This window comes from Boleophthalmus pectinirostris, unplaced genomic scaffold (assembly GCF_026225935.1).
Source record: "Boleophthalmus pectinirostris isolate CB_2022bp ecotype Guang Dong unplaced genomic scaffold, ASM2622593v1 HiC_scaffold_17, whole genome shotgun sequence".
NCBI classification, from domain to species: domain Eukaryota; kingdom Metazoa; phylum Chordata; class Actinopteri; order Gobiiformes; family Gobiidae; genus Boleophthalmus; species Boleophthalmus pectinirostris.
Window position 1 is genome coordinate 32,550,206 of NW_026571115.1, and position 25,150 is coordinate 32,575,355.

Consider the following 25,150-nt stretch of genomic DNA (forward strand, 5'->3'; position numbering starts at 1 on the left):
CCATGACTTGGTCCCAGTTTTTAATTTTGGCCCTCTGTGAATTTGAGTTTGACACCCCTGGTCCAGACGATGAGCTTAAAAATGTAAAACTCTGAATTTATAACGTTACAGTATTCACTATTAAAGGTACAGTATGTAGGGTTCTGGAGGTGGTACGTCTCCTGCAGGATTCCATGGAAACAGAAAGTTAAAACCATATTTCTGAACATTCTCCATGGAGATAAATACGTTTAATATCATACTGTGGAAGATTATAGCCAAAGGAACAACATTTCCATGGAAACAGGCCAAATAAGAGTCAGATTTGTGGAGAAGCAAGCCTGCTCTGTGTAAGGAAGCTCCTTTTTAACTAATAAACTAGTGCTGTCAATCGATTAAAATATTTGATCACGATTAATCTCATGAATGTCATAGTTAATTTGAGATTAATCACAAATTAATCTCACATTTTTGTCTGTGGGATAATAATTTTAATACTTTTATCAACAGAAAAGTGGATAGTCTTGGTTTGTGGAAACTGTGTTTGCGACCGTGTTTGTCGTCCCAACGTTGCTGCACTGAGGGCGATGACGTCATCACACGGCGCTGTTTGTTTACATGTCTTGTGTGGATCGATGAAAATAACTGGATAGGGTGTTGCTGCTTGTAGATGCCTCCAGTTGATGTAGTGGTCACTCACTGGTACTACAGCGGAAAAATCCACAGAGCTGAGAAGGGATTTTTCTCTTGGAGTGCAATGTAATCACAAACTGTTCATGTTCGGCTGACGGGGCACCTACAACTTTCAAAAATGTTGGATTTTGTGGCAATTTTTACCTATTTTTAGATCATAAACTTTATCTTAACTCAAAATTCTCCAGTCGTCTTAAAAAACGCTTTATAATCGTTAGCTCCTGTGCATGTTCAATCGGCCTGGAGCCACCAGAAGTACCTCGCCGGGCTAAAGGCGAATCTGGAGTCTTGCGCCACTGAGCTCAGCCCGTTGACTTGAATTGGCGGACATTTTTAGACCCCTGGACTTGTCTTATACTTGTTCTGATACAGCTCAAGATCATTCTAAAACTATTCAGGAAAGGTGGATTTCTGTCCTGTGAATGTGACTTTTTTAGTATCAGTACCTGCTCGAATGATTTTCTAGTTTTGAAACCAGTTTTAGTATCGAGTAGTGTCTGATTTTCGATACTTTTGACAACTCTAACCTTCACCAACTTGCGTTTACATTGTATTTTGTATTTCACTCCTCATTCCCTTTTCATTTAATAAACGTAAAGATGTGCTTTGTTACTTTTCTGGTGATCTTATTGCTTTTCCTGGATTGTTACACAGTATGGCATTAAATATATCCATCTTGAACTTATTCGAGTACAAAATATACGCACATGTTTACGAACCACAAAGCCACTGCCACAACTAATGCCTATATTAAGACGTAACCTAAAATCATACATTAAATTCTTGTCTTTTCAAACCACTAAATGCGATTTTTACTGTTTTAAATCCGATTTAATTGTAAATTGTTTGCAGCAGTCCAGGTTTTGTTATTCCTCACTTTCCAAACGCATTCCTCGCATCCAAATTGTTCACAGTGATGAGTTTTGTAAGCACGTTTCTCAACTTTCAGAGGCCCAAACCTTTTTTAATCCTGAGCACCCTCTATGATTTGTCCCCTAACCCGAGTACCAGACAAATAAATATGTTTACTAGCGGTATATTGTCTGTTTTTCTTGTTATACTAACGACACCGACATCTAGACTCCTCGGAAATCAGTCTTAAACCTGTAAAATTGGCTACAAAGAAATGTTTTTGTCCAAATACCACATGAAACCTTTCCAAGTACCCCCTGCTAAGTGCTTGCAGACCTTGGAAATCAGATTAATACAAACAGCAGCATGTTAACAACTTCATTTCCTGGTTCGCAAACTAAAAAAATGCTTTAGAATTAGAATTAATTATTAATTAATTATTAGTGGGTTTCAGATTTACGTTGTACTTTTCCATGAAGTATCGTAAAGGTAAATTCCCAAATATGGAACCTGATTATTTTTATTAGTGGCGAGACCCAAGACTACGGAAGCCGAGAGGGGTCGCAACAAACGCAAACGCCGCAGCAAATACAAATGCGACAACACAACAAAAAGCCACAACACACCAAAAAAAAAAAGCCACAACGGAAATGACCGCGGGACTCTATTTTTATGCAAACGCCGCAACAAATACAAACGCCACAACACAAACGCAAATGCCACAACGGAAGTGACGGCGGGACTCTATTTTCCGACGGACTGATCAAGCGGCAAGTGAAGAAGAAGAACTACGCCTTATAATCCAGAGCGCCTAATAGTGCGAAAAATACAGTATACTCCGATAATGACACGGCGTAGAGTTTCTTGTTCTGTTGTTTGTAGCTCTCGGCCCCAGTTCCCGGGTCTTTCTCTTTCTTCTCCTTCTTCCAGATAATAACGTCACTTTGTCACTGGATAGTCGTTCCTGATTGGTTGATGCGGCGCGTCTGACACTGAAAGTTCAGCATTTTTAACGTCGACGCCCTGGACGTTGGCACCTGAACGCTCAAAGACGTGCCAGATTTGCACCGCAAAAACACAGAATAGACATACACATAGACTTTGCATATAAACTGGACGCCTTGACGCCCCAGTCTGAACGCAGCATTACAGAGAAAGATGAATTTAACTTCGATGTAAAAAATCGGTTACAGCCCGACCAACAAGAGCCTAAGAATCGTCTTGATCCTAAAACGCTCCTAAAACGCGCTTTTTTATGGTGGCACTTTTGGTTAAAAGGGGATCCCATTCATGTCACTGGAGAATTTTGGGGAAAAAATATGCTGGTTTAGTCCTGGTTTAGTCCTGGTTTAGACCTCGTTTAGTCCTGGTTTAGTCCTGACATAGTCCTGGTTTTTGGCTTGGCAGCTGCGACTTTTCTTGTTCTAGTGTTTGTGGCTCTCGGCCCCAGTTCCCGGGTCTTTCTCTTTCTTCTCTTTCTTCCAGATAATAATGTCGCTACGTCACTGGATAGTCGTTCCTGATTGGTTGATGTGGCGCGTCCGATGCTGAATGTTTCATTTTCAACGCCGTTGCCGTGGACTCCGGAACGTTGACGCCTAAATGCTCAAGACACGCCTCATCAATGCCAGATTCGCGCCGCAAAAACACAGGCCACAGTAGACGCGCGTCCACATAGACTTTGCATATGAACTGGACACTTTGATGCCCCAGTCTGAGCGCAGCATTACAGACAAAGATGAATTAAACTTCGATGTAAAAAATCGGTTACAGCCCGACAAACAAGAGCCTAAGAATCTTGTTGATCCTATTGCCCTTTTGTCTCTAAACGCTCTTAAAACGCGCTTCCAGTTAAACGGGGATCCCATTCGTGTCAATGGAGAATTTGGGGAAAAATTAAGCAGAAATATGCAGAGATAAAGTTGGTTCATTTGTGTAAAACGTTCAATATTTATGTGACCAACAAGCAGTGTTGGGGGGTAACAGATTACATGCACCGGCGTTATGTAATCAGAGTACATATTATGAGTAACTGTATTCGGTTACAGTTACTGTTTCAGTGAGTAGTAATTGGATTACAGTTACTTTGTTGAAATAAATGGATTACACAGAGGTATTTTCCTGTTTCCACATTTTGGGCAATATCCCTTTTTTTTCCACTCATTGCCGGACACTAAATCAGGTCTAAAACCAGGTCTAAACCAGGTCTAAACCAGGTCTAAACCAGGTCTAAAACCAGGTCTAAACCAGGTCTAAAACTAGGTCTAAACCAGGTCTAAAACTAGGTCTAAACCAGGTCTAAAACCAAGTCTAAAACCAGGTCTAAACCAGGTCTAAACCAGGACTAAATCAGGACTAAACCAGGACTAAACTAGAAGTAAAACCAGGTCTAAACTAGAAAAGCACTCAGAGAGCGCAGACCTCCGCCAAGGACTACCCCCATTTTTTATATAAATTGCGATAAAATCAGTCTTCTGGATCAGATCCGGATCAGCCTTTGGAATATGAAAGAGGATCCCATTGTCCATCCCTGAGTCAAATTTCATGGGGTTTGGTCAATAATTAACCGAGATATTGAGAAACAAAATTTTTGGCCCCATTTACCACAATGTTAACTAAAATTTCAAAGTGATCCAGAATCCAGGATTTCTTCCGGATCACCCCCAAAATGAAATCAGTTCTTCCTTTTCACATTTCCAACAAATCCTGAAAATTTCATTAAAATCGGTCCATAACTTTTTGAGTTATGTTGCTAACAGACAAACAAACAAACAAATAAACAAACACACAAACGCCGGCAAAAACATAATCTCCTTGGTGGAGGTAATTATGTGTCAAAAACAGGATTTAACAGGACTAAATCATGCTGTCTTCTATCAATAATATTTTTAATTTGGTCCGATAAAGTCTGGGCTTTTTATTTTCTTTTATCAGACAAAACATCTTATGTAATCAAGTAATCCAAAGTATTCAGATTACGTTACTCACTTTAAGTAATTTCATGGATTACGTTACAAACTACATTCTGGGGTATGTAATCTGTAGGGGAATACATTTTAAAAGTCACCTTCCCAACACTGCCAACAAGTCACACTGCATGGATATTTTGGGAGGCTTTAAAACAGCTTTATAGTCCGGCCCATACAGCAGCCTCATACAAAACAATACAACCCGAATGATGATGGCGGCGCACACGGAAATGTTCAGAATACGGTGAATAATGTAAAAGGTACAAGCTGACACATTCAAACGACTTCCTTCATAAAACCAAACAGAAAAAAAAGTTTGCTGTCACTCCCTGTCGGCCCCTATCCCCTGCCCGCCCCGACCGGCCCAGGAAGGAGCGCTTTTCCTCGAATCCCCGCTCCGTTCCTGGAGGGCCCGAGGAGGAAGCGTTCGGGGTGCCACAGCTGTGAGTGGTTTGCAGCGCATTTCCTCCCCCTCCTCCTCTTCTCCTCCTCCTCCTCCTCCTCCTCGTCCTCCTCCTCCTCGTCTTCGCCCGTACACAGAAATGCCACTGTGACTCTATCTCCGTCTGCAGATCTCCAAAACCACTCAGACGCGCATAATTGTACACCATCGGGCCGGAGCTCTGGGTTCTGCCCTGTGTTGTGGCTTGCTTTTTCTCTCGGAGGAAGAAAGAAAGGGCACCAAGTTCACCGCGCGTTTAGGCATAATTGCAGGATGTCTGTCTTGGCCTTAAAGATGCGCTGTGGAACTTTTCGGGTTGAGACTTTGCCACCTGCTTGTCATGGAATTATACAAAATCGACTTTTCAGAGCTTTTAAACATGATATAGTTGTTTCCCCTCACCGTTTACTCACCCGAAGCTGTATTTGGAGGGATTCGTGCACGTTTGTACGGAAGCCCTGAGAGGCAAGAGAAAAAAAAAAAAAAAAGAGGCAGGTCATTTGGGCTCTATTTTCTAAGTGTTTTTTTTTTTTTTTTTTCATCAACTCAAAAAAAAATAAAAATAAAATAAAATCTAAAAAAAAAAAAAAATGTCTACATATTTTTTTCGACAATTTTTTTTTCTAAATTTTTTATTTTTTCCTACAAATTTTTTTTTTCCTCTTGTGTTTTTTTTTCTTTTTTCGCTGTTCATGTGGCTGACGAAAGACTCACTCAGCACCTAAGTGTTTTCCTGGTGTATTCCTATAAGTACCATACTTCAGCTTCAGCTTTTTTTTTGAGTTGGTGAAAAAAAAATAAAAACACTTAGAAAATAGAGCCCAAATGACCTGCCTCTTTTTTTTTTTTTTTTCTTGCCTCTCAGGGCTTCCGTATGTTTGAGCAAAATAATCGCTTATTTTTAAGACGTCATATTGCCAATTAACTTTTCACCGCCATCAGACACGCCCAACTGCTCTGTACTTACTTTTTCTCCAGTTTAATTAGGTGATATACGCAGGATTCAGCAGCTTTGCGAAGTCATTTTGGTACAAATGAAAAAAAAAATCTGCTACTCGCAAGTGTGATGTGCGGCTCAGAGGTACCCACAACTTTACGATGCTTTGTTGTTGCAGAGGTGGGACTAAGTCTGCGTTCAGACTGCAGCCTGAAGTGACCCAAATCCGATTTTTTGGCCTCTATGTTCCTGTATCTGATCTTTTAATGACAGTCTGAATGACACAGATCCGATTTTTTCAAATGTGACCCAGGCCACTTGGATATGTGCTCCTAAAACCGATACATATCCGATCTTTTGACATGCGACTTCAGTCTGAACGGTCAAAGCGCATTCATGCGACCTACACGTTATCAACAAGCCACAAACGTCACTATTCTGTGCCGAAGTCGGCGAAAATAGTTAATGAACTCCGTGTCACTGAAGTGAAGCACATCACCACTCACCACTCTTGGCTACGTCGCCACATCCACACGTTCCTTTCAACGGACGTCGCTGCCGCTGTCCCACAAAACGCCACAACCAAAAACCTCGTCCTTCTCAATCTCCTCCTTAAAACAAGTAAGTTGTTCATGTTCTGGCTCTGGTACGAAAATCACCTGGTAAAATCACCAGGTGCTCAATGCTCGCGTCCATGTTTGGACAACTTCCGTAAACACAGAGCACGCTCGCTGCGGTTGACGTCGTCTCCAGTGCACATGTGGGACACTTTCGGGCCGTTTAATGTTCACACTGGAGTCACATACAAGTCACATTTAATAGGAAATGTGAACGACCTCGCAAAAACATCGGATTTCACAACAAAATCGGAATTGAGCGTTAAGCCCTGCAGTCTGAACGTAGCCAAAGTCGACGTTTTGCAAGTCTCAAGTAAGTCTTATGTCTGTGACCTCAAGTCTGAGTCGAGTCTCATGTCAAATACAGGAAAGTCCAAGTCAAGTCCAAGTCGTCTGCTTTGAGCTTCAAGTCCTTAAAAGGCACATTTTTCCTTTTTAAGTGTCTTGACAGGATCTTAGGCCCCGTCCACACTAGTTCGTATTCGAGTCGTTTTCGTTGTGGATGCAGTGTTTGTCCACACTAATCCGATGAACGACTCTAAAGACGGAATCATCTGGTGCCACCAGCTCCCAGGAATTCATCAGTACAGTACGAGTACAGATCTGATCCGGCACTGTGTGGACGCCTGAAAACTCTGCTCAATTTCATTTCTTTACAGTGACTAGGTCAGGAATCGGAATACACTAGACGGTTTACAAGAACCCCGGAAGTGATTGCACCAGCCAATCAGGGAAGAGCCAGACATTCTGTGTTGGCAACGATTCCCGAGATCGAGGATTTAAAGCTGGAACAAAGAAAATGTTTAGTGAATTTCATCAAGGGGAAAGACGTTATTGCCCTTCTTCCTACGGGATTTAGGAAAACCCTAACCCTTACATACGTGACTACAGCGACTGGTTAAAGCAGGTGTGTCAAACTCAAATTCACAGAGGCCAAAATAAAAAACTGGGACTAAGTCGTGGGCCAAACTTAATATTTATTGAAAAATTTGTACAACATCTGCATGTTTTCTCTTCTTTTGAGATCTGTAATGTTAAACCTTTTCTTATTAAAATAAATGTTTAATAATAGTTTTGCTTAAACACTGAATCCAGAACAAGCAGAATATAAAATATAAAATTTTAAATAAAAAATGTCTCTATAGTCTATCTGTGGGTCGGTCTGTCGGTGGGCAGCTCTAATACAGATTTGGTATGATCTCGCGGGTCAAATATAATTATGACACCATGACTGAGACCGGGACCAGACCGGGACTGAAAACGGTTTAGTCCTGTTTTAGTCCTGATTCAGTCCTGGTTCAGTCCATATGCGGCGCAAAAGTCCGGCATCGTAGTTTAAGCCACAGAAACGGGGAAACGGTCGCTATCCATTTTTTCCATTATTCATTTAAACACAAAATTGAAAACTGAAAAAAAATAATCGTTATCTTTTTTTCATTTTGGTTTGGTTGGTGGACAAATTTTGGTTTTATATTTTTGAAAATCGAAAAACACAAATTATTTTGAAACATCTGGGTTAAATGATAAAAAAATACCCGCCTACTGTCAAGCGAACGAATCCTAACACTGTGAGGTCAGACGGTTTCTACGAAGTGAAACCGTCCGATGAAACAGGCTGGTCTGAGTCAGAACGTCAGGTTCAACTGAGCGAGTCCTGACGCTGGACTATATATAAACAGTGTTGGGAGTAACAGATTACATGTACTGGAGTTATGTAATCAGAGTACAAATTATGAGTAACTGTATTCGGTTACAGTTACTGTTTCAGTGAGTGGTAATTGGATTACAGTTACTTTGTTGAAATAAATGGATTACATGGCGGTATTTTCCTGTTTTCACATTTTGGTCTAAACCAGGTCTAAACTAGGACTAAACCAGGACTAAACCAGGACTAAACCACCAGGTCTAAACCAGGTCTAAAACCAGGTCTAAACCAGGATTAAACTAGAAAAGCAAACTCTAAACCAGAGAGCGCAGACTAAACCGCTAAAACTAAACCAGGTCTAAACCAGGACTAAACATATTAATTGGTTTTCCATAAATATTGTCTCGTATCTTTCAATTTGGAATCTGAAAGAGGAATTGTCCCAGTTCAGTCAAATTTCATGGGGTCAAAATTAAACCAGACTATTGAAAACAAAATTTTTGGCCCCATTTACCACAATGTTAACTAAAATTTCAAAGTGATCCAGAATCCAGGTTTCTTCCGGATCACCCAAAATGAAATCCAGTCTTCCTTTTCACATTCCAACAAATCCTGAAAATTTCATCTAAACCAAAAAACAAACATCAACAAACAAACAAACAAAAACAAACAGGACCGGCAAAAACCATGACCTCCTTGGCCAGGACTAACCAGGACTAAACCAGGTCTAAACCAGGACTAAACCAGGACTTTCTAAACAGGATTTAACAGGACTAAATCATGCTGTATGGACTGTGTCTCCTCTTCTTCTATCAATAATATTTTTTTATACGTTTAAGGAAAGTCTGGGCTTTTTATTTTCTTTAAGCAGACAAAATCAAGTAATCCAAAGTATTCAGATTACGTTACTCACTTTAAGTAATTTAATGGATTACGTTACAAACTACATTTTGGGGTATGTAATCTGTAATCTGTAGGGGAAAACATTTTAAAAGTCACCTTCCCAACACTGACTATAAACCATCTTTACATCTCTCATAAACCCGCTTAAAATACATTTATTATCCGTAATTCCCAAAGCCCAATATTGTTTGACTTATAATTTTGGACACTGCGGCGTAACGATATACCATTCTTCAAAAACTTTCGGGTCAACCGTACATTTTCTTCCTTTTCACAGTATTGACACTGGGCCTGTTCTGACCTCTCTCGCTCTCTGTATATATATCGTCCATTTCTGTTCACCTAAACCAGGACTAAAACCAGGACTAAACCAGGACTAAAACCAGGTCTAAACCAGGTCTAAAGCAGGTCTAAACCAGGACTAAACCAGGACTAAACCAGGACTAAACCAGGACTAAACCAGGACTAAACTAGGTCTAAACCAGGACTAAACCAGGACTAAACTAGGTCTAAACCAGGATTAAACCAGGTAAACCAGGTCTAAACCAGGACTAAACCAGGACTAAAACCAAGTCTAAACCAGGTCTAAACCAGGACTAAACTAGGTCTAAACCAGGTCTAAACCAGGTCTAAACCAGGACTAAACCAGGACTAAAACCAAGTCTAAACCAGGCATAAACCAGGTCTAAACCAGGACTAAAACCAGGACTAAAACCAGGTCTAAACCAGAACTAAACCAGGTCTAAACCAGGTCTAAAACCAGGTCTAAACCAGGTCTAAACCAGGACTAAACCAGGACTAAAACCAGGTCTAAAACCAGGTCTAAACCAGGACTAAACCAGGTGTAAACCAGGACTAAACAGGATTTAACAGGACTAAATCATGCTGCATGGACCGTGTCTCCTCTTCTTCTATCAATAATATTTTTTTATACGGTTAAGGAAAGTCTGGGCTTTTTATTTTCTTTAAGCAGACAAAATCAAGTAATCCAAAGTATTCAGATTACATTACTCACTTTAAGTAATTTAATGGATTACGTTACAAACTACATTTTGGGGTATGTAATCTGTAATCTGTAGGGGAAAACATTTTAAAAGTCACCTTCCCAACACTGACTATAAACCATCTTTACATCTCTCATAAACCCGCTTAAAATACATTTATTATCCGTAATTCCCAAAGCCCAATATTGTTTGACTTATAATTTTGGACACTGCGGCGTAACGATATACCATTCTTCAAAAACTTTCGGGTCAACCGTACATTTTCTTCCTTTTCACAGTATTGACACTGGGCCTGTTCTGACCTCTCTCGCTCTCTGTATATATATCGTCCATTTCTGTTCACCGCTTTAACCGACGCAAAATCCTAAACCTCGAATGCCCCCGTTCTGTTTCCGTACAGTCCTTGGCGCCGCAGCAGGACCGTACATGTCTCAGCTGTCAGCGCTCGGCGGCCCGGCCTGGGACACTACGGCCAGTGTTGGGACGTTTACTTTTAAAATGTATTCCCCTACAGATTACAGATTACATACCCCAAAATGTAGTTTGTGACGTAATCCATTCAATTACTTAAAGTGAGTAACGTAATCTGAATACTTTGGATTACTTGATATTGTCATGAATGAACCAACCACATCCTGAAAATTCATGTTTGTTCTCTTTAAATTGGCCCTGGTTTAGACCTGGTTTAGTCCTGGTTTAGTCCTGGTTTAGACCTGGTTTAGACCTGGTTTAGATCCTGGTTTAGACCTGGTTTAGATCTGGTTTAGACCTGGTTTAGACCTGGTTTAGTCCTGGTTTAGTCTTAGTTTAATCCTGCTTTAGTCCTGTTTTAGTCCTGGTTTAGTTCTGCTTTTAGTCCTGGTTTACTCCTGGTTTTAGTCCTGGTTTAGTCCTGGTTTAGTCCTGATTTAGATCTGGTTTAGACCTGGTTTAGACCTGGTTTAGTCCTGGTTTAGTCTTAGTTTAAACCTGCTTTAGTCCTGTTTTAGTCCTGGTTTAGTTCTGCTTTTAGTCCTGGTTTACTCCTGGTTTTAGTCCTGGTTTAGTCCTGGTTTAGATCTGGTTTAGACGTGGTTTTAGTCCCATTATAGTCCTGGTTTAGTCCTGGTTTAGTCCTAGTTTAGATCTGGTTTAGACCTGGTTTTAGTCCCATTATAGTCCTGGTTTAGTCCTGGTTTATATCTGGTTTAGTCCCATTAGTCCTGGTTTAGACCTGGTTTAGTCCTGGTTTAGTCCTGGTTTAGTCCTGATTTAGATCTGGTTTAGACCTGGTTTTAGTCCCATTATAGTCCTGGTTTAGTCCTGGTTTTAGTCCTGCTTTAGTCCTGGTTTAGTCCTGGTTTTAGTCCTGGTTTAGTCCTGCTTTAGTCCTGCTTTAGTCCTGGTTTAGTCCTGGTTTTAGTCCTGGTTTAGTCCTGGTTTAGTCTTAGTTTAATCCTGCTTTAGTCCTGGTTTAGTCCTGGTTTTAGTCCTGGTTTAGTCCTGGTTTAGTCCTGGTTTAGTCCTGCTTTAGTCCTGGTTTAGTCCTGGTTTAGTCCTGGTTTAGTCCTGGTACCGTCCTAAACCTCGAATGCCCCCGTTGTGTTTCTGTACAGTCCCTGGCGCCGCAGCAGGACCGTACATGTCTGGGACTGGAGCCAGTGACCTCTGTCCAGCCCCTTGTTACGCTTCCACCAGAGCCTTGTTTAGTCTAGACACACATCCTGGACCAGCGCGTTTCTCTGTCTGCAGGCCTCCGCTTTACTTTCCTCTGTTTTTCATTTTTCTATTTTTTTCTTCTTTCTTTCTTTCTGTCTTTCTTTTTTTCTTTCCTTCCTTCCACCCGTTTCGTTCAGTCCGTCCCCTGGCTTTACCCCGATCAGTGGCAACACGGCGGGATTTTCCTGTTTTCACATTTTGGGCTAAACCAGGACTAAAACCAGGACTAAACCAGGACTAAACCAGGACTAAACCAGGACTAAAACCAGGACTAAACCAGGACTAAAAGCAGGTCTAAACCAAGACTAAACCATTACTAAACAAGGACTAAAACCAGGACTAAACCAGGTCTAAACCAGTACTAAACAAGGACTAAACCAGGACTAAACCAGGACTAAACCAGGTCTAAAAACCAGGACTAAACAAGGACTAAAACCAGGACTAAATCAGGTCTAAACCAGGTCTAAACCAGATCTAAACCAAGTCTAAACCAGGTCTAAACCAGGACTAAAACCAGGACTAAACCAGGTCTAAACCAGGTCTAAACCAGTACTAAACAAGGACTAAAACCAGGACTAAATCAGGTCTAAACCAGGACTAGACCAGGACTAAACCAAGACTAAACCAGGACTAAACAAGGACTAAACCAGAACTAAACCAGGTCTAAACCAGGACTAAACAAGGACTAAAACCAGGACTAAATCAGGACTAAAACCAGGTCTAAACCAGGTCTAAACCAGGACTAAACCAGGACTAAAACCAGGACTAAACCAGGACTAAACCAGGACTAAAACTAGGTCTAAACCAAGTCTAAACCAGGACTAAACCAGGACTAAAATCAGGACTAAACCAGGTCTAAACCAGGACTAAACAAGGACTAAAACCAGGACTAAATCAGGTCTAAACCAGGTCTAAACCAGGTCTAAACCAAGTCTAAACCAGGTCTAAACCAGGACTAAAACCAGGACTAAACCAGGTCTAAACCAGGTCTAAACCAGTACTAAACAAGGACTAAAACCAGGACTAAACCAGGTCTAAACCAGATCTAAACCAGGTCTAAACCAGGACTAAACCAGAACTAAACCAGGACTAAACAAGGACTAAAACCAGGACTAAACCAGAACTAAACCAGGACTAAACCAGGTCTAAACCAGGACTAAACAAGGACTAAAACCAGGACTAAATCAGGTCTAAACCAGGACTAAACCAGGACTAAAACCAGGACTAAACCAGGACTTAAACCAGGTCTAAACCAGGTCTAAACCAAGACTAAACCAGAACTAAACCAGGACTAAACCAGGACTAAACAAGGACTAAACCAGAACTAAACCAGGTCTAAACCAGGTCTAAACCAAGACTAAACCAGGACTAAACCAGAACTAAATCAGGTCTAAACCAGGACTAAACCAGGACTAAAACCAGGACTTAAACCAGGTCTAAACCAGGTCTAAACCAAGACTAAACCAGGACTAAACCAGGACTAAACCAGGGCCAATTTAAAGAGAACAAACATGAATTTTCAGGATGTGGTTGGTTCATTCATGACAATATCAAGTAATCCAAAGTATTCAGATTACGTTACTCACTTTAAGTAATTTAATGGATTACGTTACAAACTACATTTTGGGGTATGTAATCTGTAATCTGTAGGGGAATTACATTTTAAAAGTCACCTTCCCAACACTGACCCCGATCCACCTCGCTCTCGGTTTTCCCAAAGAGTTTCCAGACTTTGGCTCGGGTTCATTCAGGTTTCGTCTGCAGCGGGGCCAGACGGGAATAGTGCGAGCTTTGTGCGGAAGACGTCCAGGTCGAGCGTTTGACCGGAGCGTTTGACCCGTGTCGTGTGTGCAAGGATTTTTTTTTTTTTTTTACAGCCCGCGGCGCGTTTTTTTTTCTTCGCTCAGTCCCACCATCTGTTCCGAGCAGACACGGATAATGAGAAGTATGGACTCTGGTGTAAAGCGTCACGGCTCCGGGGGACGTGTCTGCGATGGGGAACTGTGCGTGAACTCCGCGACACCGCACCATATAGCGAAAGTATGTTGGACGTGACGACGAGGGCTTTGCGTTGTTCACTTCGGTTGGAAATAGGGCTGCGGCGATGAATCGATTAATTGCGACCAGGGATGGGCATTCGATGAAATTTTCTTAATCGGTCGTCGGAAGAATTAACGACCGATTATCGATTAATCATTAACGTTTTTATAAGGAATCATAATCAGTGTTATCAATAAACAAAAATCTACCCAAAATTCAGGATGATTTGCATTTGTCTTAGTGCTGCTCGATTATGGAAAAAAATATTATCACGATTATTTTGGTCAGTTTTTTATTTTATTTTATTTTTTTATTTATAATTTGTCAAGCGACAACAATCCAACACGGTGCGGTCCGGGGCGCGATGGACTTTGAAACAGAGCGGACATTTGCGCTCGGATCATGTCATTTTTCTTTTCTCCAAACACGGCGGGACATTGTGGTGCTCGGCGGTGCCAGGTCGGGGTGGGGCTTAGAGGGGCTCCTCACGTACCGCCCGCAGACGCACGTGGCTGCGTTCGTCAAGTAATAACCCACATCTGACTCATGGAGTGCGTATACAAGCACATCAATAACCCGGTTATGATCGGGTTTTTTGAGTATCCCGGTTTCTTGATGGTGCATGTAAACGCAGTAACCCGGTTTCAGTAACCCGGTTATTAGAAACTGGTTATTAGAAACCGGGTTACTGTAGCTGGTTTAGTGTCCAGCAATGAGTGGAATTTAAAAAAAAAAAGGGCCCAAAATGTGAAAACAGGAAAATACCGCCGTGTAATCCATTTATTTCAACAAAGTAACTGTAATCCAATTACCACTCACTGAAACAGTAACTGTAACTGAATACAGTTACTCATAATTTGTACTCTGATTACATAACTCCGGTAGATGTAATCTGTTACTCCCCAACACTGCTCCGCTCCACCGTGAGCTCAGCGATGGACCCGCTGCAGTTTGCGTACCGGCCTGGAATCGGAGTGGAGGACGCCGTCATCTACCTGCTCACTGTCTCACCTGGAGAACCCCGGCAGCACTGTGAGGATTCTTTTCTTTGATTTCTCCAGTGCTTTCAACACCATCCAGCCACTGCTCCTGAGGGACAAGCTGGAGACTGCCGCTGTGGACTGTGACCTGGCAGACTGGATTCTGGACTACCTCACAAACCGGCCCCAGTTTTTGAGATCCAAGAACTGCGTGTCTGACCTCCTGACTGGTAGTGTGGGGGCGCCCCAGGGCACTGTCCTCGCGCCCTTTCTTTTCACCCTCTACACTGCAGACTTCAGACACAACACGGACAGCTGCGTCCTGCAGAAGTTCTCTGATGACTCTGCCATCATTGGCTTCATCAAGGATGATAATGATGTGGAGTACAGAGGACTAATACAGGACTTTGTGGACTGGTGTCAGCAGAACCACCTCATCATCAATGCAGGGAAGACCAAGGAGATGGTGGTGGACTTCCGCAGACGTCACTCTACTGCCCCTCAGTGAACATCCAGGGAAGGGACATTAAGAGAGTGGACTCATATAAGTACCTGGGTGTTCATCTGAACAATAAACTGGATTGGACTCACAACACAGATGCACTGTCTTTTGAGGAGACTCAGGTCTTTTGGGGGGGGGCCACTCCTGAAGACCTTTTATGACTCTGTGGTGGCATCAGCCATCCTGTACGGTGTGGTCTGCTGGAGCAGCAGCATCACAGAGAGGGAGAAGAAGAAGAAGCTGGACAAGGTCATCAAGAAGTCCAGCTCTGTCCTGGGCTGTTGTCTGGACTCAGTGCAGGAGGTGGGGGACAGGAGGGTCCTGACTAAGGTCATCTCTATGCTGGGCCATGAGTCTCAGCCCCTGCAGGAGGCTCTGTCTGCTCTGGAGAGCAGCTTCAGTGACAGACTCATTCACCCTCGCTGTGTGAAGGAGAGGTTTCGCAGGTCTTTCCTTCCTGCTGCTGTCAGACTTTACAACAAACACTGTTAACACTGAACATGTACCAGTCAATCATAACCATGTGCGATTATTTTTAAGTCTATTTTTAAATTATTTTTAAGCTATTATTTATTATCTGTGTTACCTTTTCCTGCTGTTCTGAAATAGTGCGTTGCAACACTGAAATTTCCCCACTGTGGGACTAATAAAGGCATATCTTATCTTATCTTATATCTCATTTCTCGTGTTTCTGTCCACAGATCAGAGACTAGACCTGAACAAGCTGAGCCCCAACGACAGCGACACAGTTCGAGGGCAGATTGTTGGTAAGTCGACTTTTACATCTTTGCAATTATTAGACTTAACGCATGAAACAAAAACACCGCTCGTTTTCTGTTGTAGTTTTAAACTTGTACCTGATTTTTACGCTCTTAAAAACCTGAAAAACAGAACTACTGCATTTTTGGGACTATAAGGCGCACTTAAAATCCTTTAATTTTCTCAAAAATTGACTGTGCGCCTTATGTATTAATTCTGGTTCTGCTCACTGCCCTCGAACTGATTTTGTGTGGTACACGGAGCTCAAAAGTCTGTCAAAATGTTTTAGTACGACTTTTTTAAGCTACAAAGCCGCACCGTTTGATGGACTGTCGGAGCTTTGTGGTTGCCGTAGTCAAGAGCCTCATGGAGTAATCTCTGAAAGGTTTCACATGAACCATCTCCAATGCGATAGAAGCACAAACAGACTCACCATCAGCAGCACATCCTGTCGCAGAAAGTCCACTGAGTCGTGTTCGACGTGTCCGACAGAAACTAAATCACATCAGTGCACAAGGAGCGAGCTGTTTTTTCAGCGCTAAGAGTTTGTGCAAATTATCCATGTGGTTTTAAGTTTCACTTCTGTAAAAAATAAACAAATGTGCGCAAAGCTACATTAAACACATTATTACTCAATGTAGATTTGAGTCGTCCTCGTAGGAAATTTAAAAAAACAAACTTAAATGATCCACCCACATTCACTTTCATAATCCACATTCACCGAGACAGGGAGGCAACACCGGGCAAATTACGCCACGATCTGCTAATGGATCGTGGACACATGGGCTAAGGGATCAGTCTCAAGTGTCGTCCGTTTGTTTCGCTTAAGCCGTGCGTACACTGTGCGATTTTTGACTCTTTTTAAGCTGATTTTTCACTCGCGTGACTATTTTGGGGATTGGGCTGAGTTTTGGCTTCATCGTGTGTCGTGCTTCGTGTAGTAAACATCGGGTAAAGAAAAACGATTAATATCTCACGACCAGCTCCCGGTCTGCATTTGTAGGTCGCAAGAAAATCAAATTTGTTTGAAATCCAGTCGCTTCTCATGAGGATTTTGCTCTGTTGAAGTCGTTCCATGAGCCGATTTGCCAGAATCTGTCAGACTGAGCATGTGCGGACACAGAAGAGGAAGCAGGATATGAGGTTGTGGAGGACGATGGTGCCGGAGAGTGTTTTGGACACAGGACATGGAGGCGCAGCTAATCAAGCAACACAGAACAGAAGTTTGGTTGAAAAAACTTGATGCTACTTACCTCCAGTTCCTTCTGAAGAACTGACAACCCGTACTGTCCACGTCTGCCCAGCCATTTCTTTGACCAGATTTCTCTTCTTTTTGGGCTTGTCTGCGCAGAGAATGGCACAAATTGCCAAGGCAGTGCGTCTGTTTTATGTCTGGATCTGCATTGCGTCTGTGGTTTTCTAATTCCGTGGTTTTCTAATTCCGGAACAACAACTCCGGTCTTTATGTGAATGTACAGTGAGCTCAGGCAGGTCACATCCGAGCGTTGGTTCGTTCAGTGTGAGAACATGATTCGTGAGCTGTGAACTTTTAAACCCTGCGATTCGGTCGTACAGTTTAAGCTTGGGCCGAGTGACACGACCGAAAATATCGCACAGTGTACACCCGGCATTAATGAGGTGTAACTTATGTATGAAAATAGACGAGAGAATTCAGCATTATTGATATTGCGCTTTATAATCCGGTGCGCTTTATAGTCCGAAAAATACGGTAGTTCATTTAAAACTGTTTGCAGTGTTCCAAAGTTACTCCTCACTTACTTTACGCATTCAGAGCGTCCTAATTTTTCACCGTGATGAGCTTATAAGCGCTTTCCACAACTTTCAGAGACCAGACCATGCAACAACTAGCATGCGAATAGCGCACTTCCTGATTCTCGAACAGTAAAACGCTTCATAATGAGAAACAGACAGTACACAGTGGACGTATTTTGACTTCGAGAGCTGCTTTTCCAATATATCCGTACCGTACCAAGACAAAGTTTGTTCAGATGCTCGGAAAAAACGGCACAGGGGCTTTCGACGGTAATTTGAGCTTGACCTAGAAGTGAAGGACTGCGTAAATGTGGACCGTTTTCTGTTTTTTTTCTTCACCAGTTCACTTGACAGATAGAGACAGACAGATAGTTTAAGCTTTTCACTTGTGTTCCCACAGTGAGTCTACAGTCCAGGGACCGGATAGGCTCTGGGGGCCCCGTGGTGGACTGCAGTCGCCTCTTCGACAATGACCTTCCAGACGGGTAAGGCAACTCTGAAAAAGAAATTATAATAAAACGAGATTAGTACTGTTGTAGTTTTGGCTGTTTTTACATCCCTGCTTATTAGAGGTGTGCAAAAATATTGAAATATCGATCTATCTTATTGTTTAATTTGATAATACAGTATCTTAAATTTATTTGTTTGGAAGTAAATTCTGATTCTGAATCTGGAGAATAAGCCCCTGGAGATGTCTCGCCGTCTCGTTTTTGAGGTGGTGCTCGTAGCCACGGCAAGACAAAGTTCAAATATAGTCACAAAATACAACAACATGGACAAGAAAATTCAACAAAATTATCAAAAACAATTACACGGGTTCTGTAAATATTGAACCAGAGCATTTTTAAATGAGGGGACAGAAGTTAATGTGCGAATCGATGAGGGAATATTCATGGGCTGCTGTATCAATATATCACTAAGAGGGTTTTTTTTTGTATATTTTACTAAATTATTTTGTAAAAGAGCTACAGTTGTGTTGCTTGTTTGGAGAAAGTTCACTTGTTTATGCAATACACTTGACATTTTCACCGTTTTGAAGTGTTTTTCATATAAACTTAGTGGTTTAACAAAGACTTTTAGTGTCAGAACCTTTTTTTTTTTTTTTTACTGAACTGTATCGAATCGTTTTGAAATATATCGTATTGAATTGTACTGAATTAAAAGTGCTCTGTATCGAAAACCAGAGGTGGGGACTCGAGTCAGACTTGAGTTACTATTTTTAGGACTTGAGACTTGACTTGATAAAATGGATTAAGACTTGGGACTCGACTTGGGCTTGAAGGGACTTGACTCTGACTTGAGGTCTGTGACTTGAGAAGACTTTAGAAGCACTTTTAAATCTGAATTTGTTCTATTCTGACTGTAATGATTCACTCTAAGATCTGGTAAAGACATTTAAAAAAGAAACATTTCCATTTCTACAACTCTTACATACTCTGTAAATACTCATATATAAACATACCACGACTTTATAAGTACAATTAATGTTAAAATTAATATAAATTGCAAAAATCTAGGTACTTTGGTTTAAAGACTTGAAATGACTTGAAGCTCAAAGCAGACGACTTGGACTTGACTTGGACTTGCCTGTATTTGACTTGGGACTTGATGTCAAAGACTTGAGACTTACTTAAGACTCGCAAAACGAAGAGTTGGTCCCACCTCTGTTGAAAACTGCCCTACTGCTTAAAGTCCTTTGTGTAAAATGTCTTATGTGAAGTTCTGGAGTTCACATGTGAACATCTGTGTGTGTGTTTGTTTCTCAGTTGGGAGGAGAGGAGAACCGCGTCGGGGAGGATCCAGTACTTGAACCACATCACACGCTCTACACAGTGGGAGAGGCCCACCAGGTGAGAACTCTCTCCAGACCACAGGAACCAAAGTACACACCTCCTTGTACCTTCTGCAAACTGGGTTAAGGCCCCACATGAATGCAATGTTTAAACGAACCAAGTGCCTGTATGCTCCCATGTACAACACTTTTGACAAGATTTTTTCACCAAGCATTTCTCTAAATTTAGCAATACACTATTTGATGTTTTAAAAATCTACTTCACAGGTCTCCCTGGTGTCCAGGGGTAGGCTAAACTTACAAATTTATTTTTTTAGACATTTCAAATTAGTTTTTATTTTCATTTTTATGTATTTACTTTTGAGGGTGCAAAAAAGTCTGTTTTAAGTATTGCACATGTTCAAAACATTTTTTTAAAACCTTTTTTAACCCTTTTAAAACACTAAATATATGAAAAACCATCCAGTTCATTCATAATAATAATGCATTGCATTTATATAGCACCTTTCAAGACTCCCAAAGCTCTTTACAGTGCAGTATTCATTAACTCCACACTACTCAACTCAATACTACTGTAGCCACAGCTGCCCTGGGACAGACTGATCAATCTGCACCATCGGTCCCCCTGACCAACACACACACACACACACCACATTCATGGTGGCTGATGTGTTTTGCCCATGGACACAATGACTTGGTCCTAGCTCAAACTACTGAACCCATCGTCAGTCATCTCTATGTAATAAGAAAAAACATAAAAATAACATTATGACAAAGTTTGTCACAATAGTAGTGGATTTTATTATGCCATAAAAACCAAAAATATACCATTTCTCTCCAGACCTGCATCGGAGTACTCCAGCCCGGGTCGACCTCTGAGCTGCATCGTAGACGAGAACACGCCCATCACTACAAACGGAGCCACGCCCCCCACGCCCACAGTGCCCACCAACGGGGGCGACCAGAGGGCCCAGGAGAGGAGGGTCCGATCGCAGAGGCACCGCAACTACATGAGCAGAACACACCTACACACTCCCCCAGACCTGCCCGAAGGATACGGTGAGGCCCGGCTTCTACTACTACAGGCAGCCATTTTAGATTTCTGTTTATCACATGTTCAGTCATCACATTTACGACTTACGACACACATTCACGAACTTCATTTACTTTAGAATAACGTTGAGCTGTATCAGAACAAGTGTAAGAGTACAACACTAGTATACACCATGGATCTATAATAAAAACTGGATAAGCCCCTCTCCCTCTGTCCCGGCTCGAGACTGATTAGTGGCTGCTCCAGGTACTGCAGCTCCTGAGAGCTTGGGCCCGGAGACTTTGACAAAGGTCGTTTGTAGGGATTCTTTTCTATTTTCACAACATAAACTTTTTAAAATGTTTAAATCCTCAAAACGCCTAAAAGTGATCTTTGTAAGACTTAGCCTCGTCCCGCTTTGAGCCGGCGCTCGCTCCGCTCTAGCAGCTCTCACTCTTATGGGTCCAAACATAGACTGTATAAAAAAGTGGACTAATCGAGTGTGATGTCACCACAGCCCAACTCAAATAAAGCTCCCGATGCCACAGTTACAGGGTTGAATCTGGAGCCAGGTTCCATATTTGGAAATCCGACCGGGAGTATCGTAGCAACAACACGAGCCAATCATGACGGGACATTAAATGTGCCCGTCGGTCTTTAAATGTGCCCTTCTTTCTCACTGGAAAGCGGGAAGGGTGCTTACTTAGTAACGAAACACACAAGCTGTCAATCAAACCTGTTGCTAAGGCTAGCGGGAGTGACCTCAGGGAATGAAGGCATCTGATTGGTCCGTTATTGATGTTCATATCTTGATTTAGGGACAAAACAGCGAAATGAAAAATTCTGGATCGTGTGTCGCGGGTTAATACGAACATTTTACGACCAAAACGACGAGGCTCTGTGCAGCAGCAGGTACAGAGAGAGGAGCCGCAAGATCCTAATGTAAGTCAGTGGGAGCCAGGGTCAGAAGGAGCCGGAAGAGCCTCCTGGCGAAATTCCTATTTGGAACGCGGCGGCTAGAACGTTAGCTATGTCCACTCATATATACGGTCTCTGGTCCAAACGCTCCACACCGTTCACAGTGTTGGGAAGGTGACTTTTAAAATGTTTTCCCCTACAGATTACAGATTACACACACCAAAATGTAGTTTGTAACGTAATCCATTAAATTACTTAAAGTGAGTAATGTAATCTGAATACTTTGGATTACTTGATATTGTCGTGCTTTTTAAAACTACATGAATGTACCGACCACATCCTGAAAATTCTTGTTTGTTCTCTTCAAATTGTCTGTTGAGCCTAAATCTCCATGAATAAGCAACTGTTTACTGTAAAGAAGCAAAGACGAGGATCTTAACATAAGATGTTTTGTTTTATCTGCTAAAAGACAATAACAAGCTCAGTCTTTACTTAAACATATTCAAAAAAATATTATTGATAGAGAAATTATTTCTATATGAGATCACTGCTGCCTTAAATTATGTCCATCTACTGTTAAGTGTCATATTGTTTAGACCTGGTTTAGTCCTGGTTTTAGACATGGTTTTAGTCCTGGTTTAGTCTTAGTTTAATCCTGCTTTTAGTCCTGCTTTAGTCTTTGCTTTAGTCTTTGGTTTAGTCCTGGTTTAGCCCAGAATGTGAAAACAGGAAAATCCCGCCGTGTAATCCATTTATTTCAACAAAGTAACTGTAATCCAATTACCACTCACTGAAACAGTAACTGTAACTGAATACAGTTACTCATAATTTGTACTCTGATTACGTTACTCCGGTACATGTAATCTGTTACTCCCCGACACTGTTCACGTTACAGACGTCACACAGTTGGGAGGCGCTCGCCCGTATTGAGGAAGTAAATGTGGAAGAGAAAGTTTTTTTGGGGCCCATGCGCCGATGAGCACAGGACACTGAAAACAACTCGACGCCATCTTGAGTTCACCTTCAGATTTTATTGTAGTTCTATGGTATAGGCGAGTTTCATTGTTGACAAAAGTGCGCGTTGCATGCTGGGAATTATTTTGGTCGGCGGCAAGAAACACTAATTCAACATGACGGACGGAGCGAGAAAGCACGTAAAGGGTATTGATCCCGGTTATTGATCCACTCTAACGGCAGAGGACCCAAGACCATTTGACCAGAAATCGGTCATAAGCATCGACGGACGACAAATCACCCTTTTCAACCCCAACAAAAGGTGGAACAAACCAAATTTCTGGTCAGAATCTCCAACTACCTGGACAAATATTCACTTGGGCGATATCCACAATGACTTGGTGGAAACTCCTGGGCCATTCACAGCAGAAAAGATGAAAACCTCCAAGAGTCTCGATGTGTTGTTGAACTTGTTGGAGTCCACGGTTTGTTAGGATCTTCTACGTTTGCTCTGCGAATGTTTAAAAGTCGTTTAATTCACCGTTAGCGGTTCTTTTCACTCAGAATACGAAAAAGACATTTTCCTTCTTCCGTGCTTCTATTTGTGCATCTGTTAAATGCAGCAGGAATTTACCATTATCGGGGATAAATACACGAGGTTACGCACTGTGTTTGACGCTACCGTGTTTCTTGCCTCCGACCAAAATATTTCCCAGCATGCAACGCGGGCTTTTAATAACAATGACGTCAGCTGAAACTCGCCTATAAACACCACTGAGGGATTACGCAGACCACGCTGAAATATAAAAGAAAGTACTACGATTTAATGTTGAGAATCAGTACAGAAAACAGGAACAGCACTGAGTCTATTCTGTAGTAACAAAATCGAGTCTGAAATGTTCGTATCGTGACTGCGCTGTTTACAAGTCCATCCCTTGACCCAAAACAAAACAAAACAAAACAAAGAAAGAAACGAGGCTAAATGACTAATCGGCTGGATGACTCAGGTATTATGGACTTGAACAGTTATGACTCAACACAACACAATCTTACAGTGAATTAATAAACTAGGGTGTGTTAGTTTCAGGATACAGTCGTTGGTTTAGCTCCTCCCGTCAGACACATATGAGACAGTGACTTGCAGAACCTCGTCAGAACTGAAGAAGACGCTTGTTACCGGCAAAACTCTTGCAAAATGTTTCTCCTCTTTTCACCTCCCTCCCCTCTCCTCTTCTATTACCTCTCCTCACCTCCTCCCTCTCTTCCCTCTCCTCTTCCGCTCACCTCTCCTCTTCTCCTTCCTCTCATCCTCCTCCCTCCTCTCCTCTTCCTCCGCCCTCTCCTCTACTCTTCTTTCTCCCTCTCCTCTTCTCCTCCCTCATCTCTTCTCTTCTCTTTCCTCTCCTCTTCTCCCTCTTATTTTCTTCCTCTCGTGTCCTCCTCCCTCTCTTCCTCCGTCTCTTCCTTCGCGTTCTCCGCTCCTCCTCCCTCCTGTCGCCCTCTTCCCTTTCTTCCTCCCTCTTTTCCTCCTCCCTCTCCTGTCCTCCTCCCTTTCTTCCCCCTTCTCTTCCTTCCCTTTCTCCTGTCCTCCTCTCTCTTCCTCCCTCTTTTCCTCTTCCCTCTCCTCTCCTCTTCTCCTCCCTTCCTCCCTTTCTCCGTCCTCCCTCTCTTCCTCTCCTCCCTCTCTTCCTTCGCTTTCTCCGCTCTTCCTCCCTCTTGTCTCCTCTTCCCTCTCCTCTTCTCCTCCTTTCCTCCCTCTCTTCGCTCTCCCTCACCTCCCTCTTCTCCCTCTCCCCTTCTTTCTCCTTCTCCTCTCCTCCTCCCTTTCCTCTTCGCTTCTTTCTCCTCCTCTCCGTCTTCGTTTCTCCCTCTCATTTCCTCCTCCTTCTCTTCCTCCTCCTTCTCCTCCTCCTCTCTCTCTCTCCGTTTCCTCCTCCCTCTCTTTCTCCCTTTCGCCCTCCTCCCTCTCTTCCTCCGTCTCTTCCTTCGCGTTCTCCGCTCCTCCTCCCTCCTGTCTCCTCTTCCCTTTCTTCCTCCCTCTTTTCCTCCTCCCTCTCCTGTCCTCCTCCCTTTCTTCCTCCCTTCTCTTCCTTCCCTTTCTCCTGTCCTCCTCTCTCTTCCCTCTCTTCCTCCCTCTTTTCCTCTTCTCTCTCCTCTTCTCCTCCCTTCCTCCTCTTTCGCCATCCTCCCTCTCTTCCTCTCCTCCCTCTCTTCCTTCGCTTTCTCTGCTCTCCCTCTCCTCTTCCTCCTTACTCTCCTCTCCACTTCTTTCTCCCTCTTCTCTCCTCCTCCCTCTCCTCTTCTTTTCTCCCTCTCATTTCCTCCGCCTTCTCTTTCTCCTTCCTCTCCTGTCTTCCTCCCTCTCTTCCTCCCTCTCTTCCTTCGCTTTCTCCTCTCCTCCTCCCTCTTGTCTCCTCTTTCCTCTCTCCTCCCTCTTTTCCTCCTCCCTCTCCTGTCCTCCTCCCTCTCTTCCTTTGCTTTCTCCTCTCCTCCTCCCTCTTGTCTCCTCTTTCCTCTCTCCTCCCTCTTTTTCTCCACCCTCCCCTCTCCTCCTCTCCTCCTCCCTCTCCTCTTCTCCTCCTTTCCTCCTTCTCTCCCTTCTCCCTCTCCTGTCTTCCTACCCTCCCCTCCCTTCCCCCTCTCCCTCCTCCCTCTCTTCT

At 42.7% G+C, this 25,150-nt stretch overlaps 1 protein-coding gene across 3 annotated transcripts in view; it reads left to right on the top strand.

Moving 5' to 3' along the window:
* The window catches only part of LOC110175789 (E3 ubiquitin-protein ligase SMURF2), a 159,658-nt gene that overhangs the window by 99,386 nt on the left and 35,122 nt on the right, over positions 1 to 25,150 (top strand). For all 3 annotated transcript variants that reach the window (XM_055152329.1, XM_055152330.1, XM_055152331.1), the window contains exons 5-8: positions 15,963 to 16,028; positions 18,194 to 18,278; positions 19,560 to 19,643; positions 20,427 to 20,644. In XM_055152329.1, coding sequence (XP_055008304.1) covers positions 15,963 to 16,028; positions 18,194 to 18,278; positions 19,560 to 19,643; positions 20,427 to 20,644 — 453 coding nt within the window. The remainder of the gene's footprint in view (positions 1 to 15,962; positions 16,029 to 18,193; positions 18,279 to 19,559; positions 19,644 to 20,426; positions 20,645 to 25,150) is intronic.